The sequence below is a fragment of the Meleagris gallopavo genome, chromosome 7, assembly GCF_000146605.3.
Source record: "Meleagris gallopavo isolate NT-WF06-2002-E0010 breed Aviagen turkey brand Nicholas breeding stock chromosome 7, Turkey_5.1, whole genome shotgun sequence".
NCBI lineage: Eukaryota > Metazoa > Chordata > Aves > Galliformes > Phasianidae > Meleagris > Meleagris gallopavo.
In genome coordinates this window covers 11604644-11616532 of record NC_015017.2, presented here as the reverse complement: position 1 = coordinate 11616532, position 11889 = coordinate 11604644, and the positions used below count along the sequence as shown (strand labels likewise).

General features: G+C 46.0%; 1 protein-coding gene across 1 annotated transcript in view; it reads right to left on the bottom strand.

Annotated features, from left to right (window-relative positions):
- Positions 1 to 846: 846 nt before the first annotated feature.
- PLEKHM3 (pleckstrin homology domain containing M3) overlaps positions 847 to 11889 on the bottom strand; it is a 99006-nt gene continuing 87963 nt past the window's right edge. The window contains exon 8 of the mRNA XM_019617017.2: positions 847 to 1008. Within this exon, the coding sequence (XP_019472562.1) occupies positions 999 to 1008 (10 nt within the window). The 3' untranslated portion in view covers positions 847 to 998. The remainder of the gene's footprint in view (positions 1009 to 11889) is intronic.

Here is an 11889-nt window from a genome sequence, read left to right as displayed (position 1 = left end):
GAAGAACTTAAAAAAGGCCAAAAGCGCTCCGGTCCCCACAGCGCTCGGCTCCAGCGCTGCCTGCAGTCGGGCTGCATGGCGGCAAAGTCCAAGCACAGGGTGCTGGCGTGCAGCAGCACAGCCCTGCAGCAGGAGCCATAACTTTTAATTCTGCCCTACTGCATTTCTGTGAAGTCACAGCCCAGCAGAAGGCAAATCACAGACAGTTTCATTATGGCCCTCAGCTGATTACCCCAATTACAGCTGAGAGCAGAGGGCAGCTTTTTATTATCATCGCTGTGCAATTAGAAAACGCTGATGCGGCTGCACGAGAGCAGAAATTCTCCTTTTTTCCCGTGTATTTCAATTCTGTAAGCATTCCCTCTGGCAGTATCAGTTTGGTCTGACACACAGTGGGGACAGGCAGGCAGGGGAGCACACGAAAGGCAGAGCAGGGCAGCACCTTGCTCCACTCATCCATCAGCCCGCAGCCTGGCGTGGGTTCTGCCACTGCTCCAGATGCACCTAATTCTTAGGGCCTGGCTATAAATAACACTGCATTTGCTACACTGGGGAAGCATGAAACCCAATTAAGAGCCAGGTAGACATCTGTGCTTCTGTTTCCTTTTTGTTGTTATGAATATGCAGCAGAGCAACCAGAGCAGGATTAAATGTGGTATAAGAGCAAGCACAGTCGGTAAGCTGCTACCCATCCCTAGCGCACAGCACAAGCACATCGCTGTATGCATACACACCCTGTGCCTGCCTCAAACCCACCATGCTGAATCCTGGAGACAAACAACAAAGCATTCCTCACACTTGAAACCTTTCCACCATCATTAATAGATTCTACACATTATTAGAAATTGCGTTACCTTCAATCCCCGTGCAGAGGTGTTCCTCAAGCTGTCCCACACTGACAGCTGTGCCTGGGAACTGGGCTGCAGCCCCAAGGAGAGGGGCAGGGGCATGGCCACTTGCATGTACCTTCCCCCATAGGTGTACTTCCAGCAAGGGGGTCAGTGGTTCCTGTAGAAGCAGAAAGTCAGAAGACGGTTAAGTGTTTCTGTGCTTGGTTCTGTGTTGTCAGCCTTCAATTTTTACCTGGGCAAACTGCCTCTGTGGGGGACATGGTCACTTCGAAAGGACTTGAGAAAAGGACTAAAGGAGATCCCTTTGTAAAAACCAGCCACTGCCATTGCCCTTGTTAGGGAGCTCAGCAGACATCTGAAATGAGCTCCTGGTGCCCGCAGGCAGCTGTGGGTATCCCACCTGAGGTCATGCTCACACGTGCAGTGACCCCCTACCAGCGGCTTAGCGAGTGGTATTTCTGCACTCCCACTTGAGCCACAAGGCTGTGGGCTGCTGGTGCTGCAAGCCTTGGAACCCACATAGACCTCCCCTCACTGCCAGAGCTAGTGGGGATACAAAATAAGACGCAAAGTCCCTGCACACTGGGGGCTAGCAGGTAGAGGGACAGGAGGGGCAGGGGGCAGGCAGGCTGCAAGCTGCTGCCAGCATGGCAGGACTCTGGCACCCAGTCCCACAAAGTGCAGCAGCAGCGGGCCAGCAGTTTCTCATGAGCAAAATGATTTACAAGCTTTGGGCTGCAGACAGGAATTTGGATTTGAATCACTTCAACACTTTCATCATGCATGCCTTACTGAAATTCCCTGGAAAACCCAAACTTTCATCACTGTTTGTTTTTACAGATACCTGGACAATTATACATCTCAAAATAGTGTGTGAAACAAAACCATGCCAACTCGCAGTCATATTCAAAAAGCTCTGTGGAATAGACACATTCCGAGTGAATTAAGATGAAATGTGGTTTATAATAATGACACAGGTGGCACCAACAGCTGACCTGAGTGCTACACATTGCAAAACGCAACCAAAACTTCACATGTGGAAAGCTAAAGCAAAATCAGGAGTGGCTGCACTTCAAGCTCATCTTGCTAGATTTGTTGATTCTTTACCTTGACGATTCCATTATGACCTATCCGTGCATATCATGGCACATACAACCTACACAACTGGCCTCTGTCTGTCCCCGCAGGGACTAGGGGTGCAACTGCATTGAGGGGCTGCCCTGCAGCCCACATCAGGCAGAGGGGCCTCGGGGCCTCGGGGCCACGGCCCTAGGGAGCAGTAGGAGGAGGAAAAGCACCAGGCACCTGCAGCCTCACAGCTCTCTGGATCTCACCATGATTCGCACAGCACCAAGCTAAGGAGGAGGCAGGAACATTACATTTGCTTTTCCTGGTGGGCACATTGCAGCCTGAATCTTCTCAGATATGTAGGTTTCGAAACACACTGCACAGTACTCCAACCCCTCCCCCCTCTTTTTTAACACTGGCCTTTGAAAAGAAAACAGTCCCCATAGTGAAGTTGACGTGATAAATTAGTATGGCCCTGGCAAGGCCCTCACTCTTCATTGGGCAAATACTTATTTATGGACTTTCAAATTGTGGCTTATGTAACAACATGGTGAGTGACTTTCAAAAAACCTCCACCATTTCTTGACCTGATAGAGCCTAATGGGTCCTTCAGAGCAATTAGGATTTATTGTGTTAGTGCCTATTGTGTATAGAGACCATTTTAAAAACATGTGTTATTTACCCAGAAGGCAGTAATGACTGTTTAAATACATAGACTGTTTCTGAAATGCTCACTGCTCTATATATTGCAAAGAAGTTACTCCAAACATTTTTCAGAGGTAAATACTTTGCTCTGCTGGGATTTCCAAGGAGGGTGATTGTACTGCACATCCATTTGTATACTTACAGCTATAAATGAATCCAGCGTTCAGGAAAGCTGCCAAATGAACAACCCTGAAGCATGAAATCTGAGATTTTTTCTTGACCAAGGGGCCGGCGCTGGCCCCTCCGGAGGTCTGAGCAGCTCAGGCTGTTTCCTAGGGGAGAGCTGTGCATTTCCTGCAAACTACTAGAGCTCTGCCCAGTCTAAGCTGAATGTCCAGCAATGGTGATCAGAACAGCTGTAAAGCTGTGGTTTCCACTATGGCACAGCTAATCCTCTACCTGCACGTGAAGTGGCACCACCACCACCACATCCCTGCAGCCAGCATGCAGAACAACCAGTGCCGGCTCAGGCCTGAGGATCTGCTCCCTGGCCAGGCTCCTGGCAGCGAGGTTTCACTGCCTGCTTTCACTCTGGAGTCAGCTTCTGACTTCTACAGAAGTAAAACAAAACAAAACCCCAGCAAATATGTGGGAGCCATTAAATTCCTCTGTTAAATAACAATAATATACACTAATTATTGCTTGCTTTATCTTCAGATTAGTCCTGTTTTGATCTGTCATCTTTAAACAGGCCTCTCCTTTTTCTGCCCTCTCCTTCCCTGTGAGATGCCTATGGAGTGAAACTGCTTCAGTTCAGCTTTGATATAATTCTTTCTGTGCCCTGCCTCAGGCCATAACCTTTGGAAACCTATTTCTATTTGTTTGCTCTACATCTAAATTCAAATAAATTCAGTTACAGTTGCAGTACTTTATCCTGGGGACAAAGGTCCTAAGTAGCTCCCTAATCCAGCAGAGATGGACAAGGCTGTAGCAGCAAGGTGAGGCTGAAAAGGTTACGAACACATTAGGGCTAGGATGCAAGTCAAGGTGAGAATCCTCTCGAACAAATGCTCAAGCAGCCTTCAATGAAGCTGGCTGAAGCCTGCCATTTCTGTTTTGTGGAAAATTCCAGCATTAAAAAACAATGCAAAACATACCAGTTTGTGCCAAATAGGGCAAGCTGACTATACTTCTGAAAAATCCTGCAGCATCAGGAAAAGCAAAGAAGTTTCCTGTCCCAACATGGAAAAGGTCTAGAAGTCCCCTCCCCTGTCCTAGAGCAGGGACACAGAAATGCTGGCACACCAAGAGCTTGCTGGGAAGCAGGCAGGCTTCAGCCAGAAGGCAGCAGAGCATGGTCAGCTGCCTCCGGCCCCAGTGGCTTGTAGAGAAAGAACAGAAATGTTGCCAGTGAACTTTCAGTCTGTGCTGAACCAGCCCTTTGCAGAGAAGCTGCTATCTGTATGAACAAAGCAGATACAGTGGTCTCTCCTAGCCCTGAAAGTTTATCAATAGGTGGAAAGTGTTGCTGTTAAGAAGGAGTTCAGCCTGGCTTTTCCTGAGAAGACAAAGTACCACACAATCAGAAAACATCTCCGACTGCTCATTTTCATTAGCCTAAGTGCTGTGAACACCATTTTCCAGGTGCACTAATTCTGGACCTTCCTGAGGCACCTGTAAGGGGTCTTTATTTACAGAAACTGCTACATACCTGTACTCTGGAGTCTGAGCACCTCCATGATGTGCCGTACTGACCCACTGATCTATAGTACCCTAGAAGGGTGCTATGAAACCACGTCCTCTCTCTGACCTTGAGACATTCTTTCTAAGATCAGGCACTTTGGACTCTCAGTATGTGCTTCTGACATCCCTGAAGTGCTTGACACAGGCTGGAGAAATATCTGGAGCTAAGGCTTAGTGAGTCACGTGACTCCCAGTGAATGAACCAAATTATGATGAGAAATAGATTTAATTCCCTGCATAATCAACATTTACTGGACACAAGTAAAAAGATACAAGAATGAGAATGAGAATGAATGAGAAGGCAGTTAGCACTGGTTGGAACTATACACATTTTGATTACCTCCTTTTGCAAGTTATTAATGGGATGATTTAATACACGGATCAAAACATATTTGACCTGCATATTAGTTAGATGTGAAGAATTAAGAAATGCAAGAAATCTACAGATCCTGATCTTAAAAAGCAGTAGCTTTACCAGGGACTAGTGTTACAGAATTGGAGCACATCAAGAGATTTGCAGGGATAAAAAACATGGCATTTGTTCTCTAAATCCTATACCACACTGCAATATGCGTTACTGTCAAGCACATGGTGATGCTACCTTGCTTGGGCTATGTCCTGGTGATACAAAAATGTGCCCTAAATATATTCAATCTTTCCACAAGTGCTGGCAAAGGCTTTCAAAAAATCTCTGTTGACTAAGTTGTGTAGTACTCTTACAAGGCCTTTTTCTTTTTTACTGAACTGATGCAATCAAACTGATTTTCTATAAGCAGCAGGCTGACAAAGAGTAACACAACATCTACAAAGATGGGACACATTCCTTATGCCATTAGAAACAGTGGAGTAGCTTGATTCGGCTTTTTGCTCAGAGAAGTCTACCTGTCTGCAGCACAATTCACTCTGTTGTATTTTCCCTAGATCAGTGAAATTAATTGTTGCACTACGTGGGGCAGGCAGCTGCAGAGCTCTTTCCCATGCCTGCCAGAGGCTGGCCCTGCCAGGCCCCAGCAGTTACATTGCCATAAGACAGGCTGGACCCCACTGGGTGCACTTGGAAAAGTTATTGTGCAAGCTTCCACTACACAGCTTCATTATTTGCCTCTCACTGTGCCAGCTGCTCAAGGTACGGGCAGTATCAACAACACTCAGGCTAGGCAACCAAGGAACAATAAATGGGAAAAAGGACAAATAATTCTTCTGCTTTTACAGACAGAAAAATATGATTTACCACACTGAGCTGGGAAATCAATCCTTTGGTACTGAGCTGGAAAAAGACCAGCTCCTGCTGCAGATAGCGCTCTGTTTCCATTCCCCTAGAGCAGGTTAGGCTGATCACCTCCAATGCTGTCCTGCAAGGATTTGAGGCTGGGTGTCTCTTCAATCATGGCAGACTGACTGTCCTAGAGACAAAATTCCTCTCTGGAAGAAGTGCAGTCTGGGGGGAACAAAGTTGCCTCCTTACCTGAGGCAGCACGGCTGCATCCCTCCAAGACTAAACATCCCCCCTTGGACGAGGAAGGAGCAGAACAAGGTGAGAAGAGTTTAATCCTTTCAGCTGAGACTCTAGCAGAGATGTTGCTTAATTAGCAGAGTGAGGATGTGTTGTGGCTGGTGTGAGACACACACGTTCTGTATTGCGAGACAGTGTCTTCAATCAGCCCTATCTGTGAGACATTGTACACTGAGCTTCCCGATCATGTTTGCATTGCAGGAGCCATCCCAGCCATGTCAGCCAAGTCCTTGATGCCTGCTGTGCTACCCTTGGCTCTGTGTGAAACCTGTGATGGGATTCTGGATGGACCAAAAGTCTTGGTTGTGAATCCCATTTGCACTGTTCTGATAGAATCAAACTGATTTTGTATAGATGTACAGAGTAGCTGTGGCTTCCAGCTCGCATAAAAAAAAAATGACCAGTACTATAACAGCAAGTGCATTTCCCAGGCTTGCTCAGGTATCTTAGAGCAGTGTTGTAGCTGCAGCTAATGGGGGAAATGGGGAGTTTTTTTCAGCCTCAACATGAAGTGACACTGAGGTCCAGAATTGTGTATGTGTGCATGAATATCAGCTTTATGCACTGCAGTTTGGGAACATTCCCAGTAGACACTACTAAATATGATTGGTTAGTGTCTTGGTCAATTTAAACAGAGATGAATCCAAAAGAGAACACTTACGTTTTCCTATATCCAAGGAAAACCAAGATACACACCCATTATATCTGAGAACAGCCTGCACTGTGTCCTGCAGTTTAGTTCCATGGATTTTCTTTAAATCCTCTGAAAACATAAAAAGTTCCTGAATTTGTGTCTGTGTACTTTTCACTTAAGCTAGGATGCCCCAAATGCCTTAATACTTAAGCATATTTACGTGAGGTCAAACATGCCTTATGAATCTATTAACTTGGCATATTCCTGAGACACAGTTAATTGTCTGGCTCATCAGCTCTTGACTAAACCTAGCATTCAGGGTATCAGCTGAGAATGGTAACAGCAGCAAGCTGCAAGAGCAACAATCTTACAGAAGCAGAGATTAAATGTATTCAGCTATGCACTATTGCAGACACCCAAGACAAGGCCAAGCCATGCTGGGCCAAAATGTGCTTAAAGAAATAGTGTAAATACAAATGTAAACCTTAGGATGTCTGAGATCCGAAAAAGAAATGAGCAGAAAGGAGTGGATGCAGATGTCATTTGCACTATGCAGGTTTTTGTGGGGAAGCAAGAGCAAAGGTTAGTACTTGGTCTGAGCAAATTCCATGTAGTTGCTGAGCTTACAGAGATGCTTTGCCTAAATATGTCGCAAAAAATGTAAGGATGATCAATTATATGAGTAAAGAGGGAAATAATGGACACAGGCAACGGTGGTGATCTCTGAGGCTCTGCTGGAGGAAGAGGGCCAGGCTGTGGACAAATGCAGCCCAGCTGCAAGGTGCACCATGCCAGGCTGCAAAAAGGAATAGGGCTGCTTTAAAGGTCCTTGAAACAGGCAAAGCGCTGATTCTGAAACCGTACCCTTACATCCCACAAAACACCTTCTGCATTCGGCTGAGCTTTGGAGATTGCCGTCCAAATTACTAACCACAAAGAGCTGCTGGATGGGGCCTCCGCAGAGCACGGTGGGCAGGGGAGGACCGCGAGTTCCCATCCGTGCGCTGCTCCCGGCCCGGCCGGATCCGGAGGGAAGGGGGAAGGGGAAGCGGTGGCAGTCAGCAACTCGCTGGAGAGCCACGGCGCTCTTGCAGTTTGCCCACTAATTACTATTAAGCCCTGTTCCTTTTTGTGTTCCAAGGGGCGTCTTCAATGTGGCACTGCTTCTTGGGCCTTTCATGCAGCTGGGCTAACCTCTGAATAGCAGGCTACCCCCCTTCTCCTCTTGCTACCTCTCTCTCCCTTTTTCTTTCCCCTTTTTGCTTTTCTGATAGTATTTTCTGTCCACGTTGTGTAAGGCCCTAAATGAATCTTGACTGCCCCTACGGCCGACTGGAGACACACAAAAGCGGCCCATTCCAGTGGCCACGGCGCCATTGTGTTCCCTAACAATGCACTAATTGGCGGTGACAATCGTGCGGCTGGGGAGGAAGAGGGGGCCGGGGGGACACGGGTCTTTTCCAATCAGCGAGCTGGGTCAATAGAAAGAAGAGAAGCAGTGTTAGGAGCAAGACACGCTCTGCTCCCGGCTCTCCCGCACGCACGCCTCTACCAGTCCCCAGTCCCCCGAAATTCCTACAGAGAACAGCGAAGCTAACAACTGTAATGCACGAACTAAACGGCTCTCCTCAGGCTTTCTCCCCATCCCGCGGCCGAGGAGTTCACGTGCTGCGGACAACGCTGAGATATTCATGGGAAAGAATCACACACAAAGCCGGGGGTGCTGTTGCTGCAGCACTCCGTGCTGGGCACATGTGCAAGAGAGTGTTCTCTCCCGAACAAACGGAGCTTCAAAGCCTTCGCTGCTGCACGAGGCTGGTGTGATGCAAGGTCAGGGCGTGCTACAGCTCCCTGCCAGGCAGCGGGGAGGACCTGAGGAGCAGAGCCTGTGGTACTGCTGGGAAGAGGGGAAAGCACCTGGACCGCATCCGTCAGCACCAGTGGAGCTGAGGTCTGAGGAATGAACGGGGCACCGGATGGCACAGAACTGAGGCTACTCATTGCCACAGCGGCACCTGCCAGGACTCAGAGGAGGGACCGGCTCCTCCCAGTCTTTAAGACAGATTCAGCTGGAGCGTACTGGTGTATAGAGCCAGCTCCACAATTCAGAGGCTGATATAGCTGATGGGAAAGACAGATTTCAGCCCCAGTCTCTAGCTGTAAAGGTACGGTCTGAGTCAGGAAATGGGATGGACAATGCTGTTGACATAGGATATGAGATGTATGGCCACAGAGGGCAAGGCTCATATAGTTGCCTAGGCAGAAAATTAGCTCAGCCATTTAGAAACGTGGGGTCAGATGTTGAAGGGCTCAACACCTGCCAACTTATGTTTTGCAAACAGTCTGTACCAGCCCTCCCAGAAAACAGAGGAGCACTCTGGTTTCCAGCAGAGAAAGCAAGGCAAGTTGGGCCAGCAGAATCACTAAAGTTTACAAAGGTCTCCAAAAACTCCCTTTTCAACAGAAGTGTTTTTATTCTTATGGCTGGCTCATTTTGGAGAAGCATTACCCAGAGCAGGGTCAGGAAACAGTCTCCCAACCCTCAGCAGACAGCTATGAGATTGCTATGGGGGGGGAACACTTCTACTAAATGATCTGGTGGAAAAGAATGATCTTCATTTGGAAAGTAGAAGCAAAATGTATTGCCATGTAGTAGGATCTAACCGGAGAACCGCATCTAGTGGAAGAGCAATACTTCTCTGCAGCAGTACTTTTCTGCAGCAAGGCTAACAGATCCCATGTATGACCATGGCTTGGAGAACAAATGTTGCCACAACTCCAGAAGGGTGGAGATGGGTAGGGGCTACAAAGTGAAGCTGCAGATCCATGAACAGGCAAAGCACTGTGCCTAGATCCAAACACCTCTGCATTCTGACTGATTGGGACTAGCATTTCAGTTTCCACTGCATGTAAACACTGAGTTCAGCTGTAAAGTCTGGTCCTGCAGCAAAAATGTTAAGCGGATGCCTAGCGTGAGCCTAGGGTGAGAAGCGGAGCTGTGACACCCTAGAGCTGAAAGTGTGCTGAGTCCAGGATATGCAGTGCAGAAATCCTGGGACTCTGGACTCCTGTCCTTTTTAGCTTCACAGCCACACTTAAGCACTGTATTTTTCTTAATGTTATCTTTCAGCTTTTATGGGTCCTTGTTAGCATTTCTATGAAACACAAAAGGGTATTTCAGTTCAGACACAAGCCTGCTTGCAGCAGAAACTCTCATCTCCACTGTCTGGAGGGCAGATTCATTAGGTTTCTAAAACCAGAGGGTGGTAAAATATTCTCCCTGAAACAAAGCCATTGGTTACCTGCTCTGAACATAGCAAACGTGCCATTTCTGCTCTCTCCCCTAGCAGGCCTCCATACAGCTCCTGTCGACAGCTATGGAAACATTCCCACAGACTACCACTGGAGCTGAAGGAGGGCCTTATATAGAGACTTCTTTGCCTTCCCTTTGCCCTAAGCCCTTCACAGAAGTACTTTATTGTTTTATGATAGTGCAGTAACACTTGACATAAATTTCTAAGCACACCTAACAATGTCAATACTGTGTAAATATCTGCAGTAGAGACCCATACTTTTATTGTAATTTCACTCTTCTTTTCTTCCTGTCACCCAGGGTTAACTCTGTGCTGAACACAACATGAAGTCACTTCATTTTACAAGTAATCCGCCAATTTTATAAACACTGAAAACTCAGCTCTAGTTCTTTCAAAACTGTAGCTTTCATTGAAGTCAGCAGAACTTGTATATGCTTAAAGGACCGATCGTGCCATCTGTTAAATCAGAGATGAATGTTCTTCAAAAGTGCAGAGTCCAAGCCAGAACAGGACATTTTGCAATAAGTACACAACAAACAACATCTACCCAAGCAATTGGGTTGCAAGCAATTGCATGCCAATGTCTGATGACAGAATGGTGCTGGGTTCTCAGTTCTTCTACCCTAACCTTGCTCCCACAGGGCTGTCCTTGGCTCACAGAAATCAGAAGGATTACTTAACAGTGCAAGGCACAATTCAGTGAAGAGACACTGATTACATTTCAAGCTTTCATCACTATACTTCTGGTATGTCACAAATGAGATTAATTTATAACCTTTCATGCTATGAAAACAATTTAGACAGAACTGTTCCATGCACGCTGATTACATCTATTACTTTCTTACGCACTCAGTAACTTGCACTTTCTTACATTTGAACAATGTTTAGCATTACTAGCAATTCCTTCCTATTCACCTGGAAGCACATCATATTGTATATTTATATGATAAAGATCTGGGAACTTTCAAGTCAGTCTAAAGTTCAGTCCTTAACACAAACTATTATCTGACTTCTCTTACTTTCTAGATGAGCCTCATAACTTCATTTTTAATATCTGAGGCTAATGTCTCAGGCTCAATATAGAAAATAGAGAGTTTATAAACTACAAATATTATCAGATTTTTAGCATGTTTGCAGTCCCAATGACAAAGTTTATATTTGTCTATGCTTAAAATGGTTGGAATTTATTCCTACTTGCCTTGGAGAATTTGTCTGGTTTTACTTGTGACACCTGATTATCTGAGATGCTTTTCACCACTTTCTCAGAGTGGTAATACTCAGACCTCTAGATGGAACCACTAGTTCAGAGAGTATTTAGTTAAACAAGAACTATTTCAAAAAGACAGTCCAACGCTATGTACAAACACTCCCAGAATATTTTCGTTTGTCCTCAACATGTCCTTTCACTGAAAAGTTATATTGGCCCTCAAACCTGGAAGGGCCTTCTCTGTCTCTGAGGAAAGGAGGAAGCTAGATCCCTTGAGGTTAATCTGTTGCTGTCATTGAGATTGTATCATACACATCACAGAAACTTGAAAATCTGAATGAAAAAAGAAGGTGTTTCCTTGAGCCTGGAGCACAGTTCTGGACAAGGGGCTTGTCTATTTTAATTCAGACTCAAGACTTATTAAATGTCTTTAATTTCCTCAAAGAAGGGCTATATTCTAGTCCTACCACCTTTCAGAAAACCAGCTCCTACAAAGAATCAAATACTGTTAATTTTTGCCTAAGAGCTAGAAATGTAACTTTTTAAAACAGAATTGTCCTGACCTTTAAGAGAAGAGCTTGGTTTGGCATGGTCAGATGATATGAACTATAAAATCATGCATGGGACTTGGCCGTATGAGATGATCAATGTTCCTGGCTCAACCCATTGCAAAGCATTTAAAGTGCAAAGAGAAAATGAAACAACAAAATCCAAAAGGCTGTTAGAGCTAAGGGGTTACGAGATTTGTCCACGATATAGCATCCCCAAACATCTAAGTTGATGTGATCACCCTACGACACCATCTCATCAGCATGAGAGGTGTCAATCAGGAACAAGATGGTTGGACGCTCTGTGAGTTTGTCCCCACACTGCTCAGCATCAGAAGCAAATGCTAATTTTGCTTCTATTTTCCA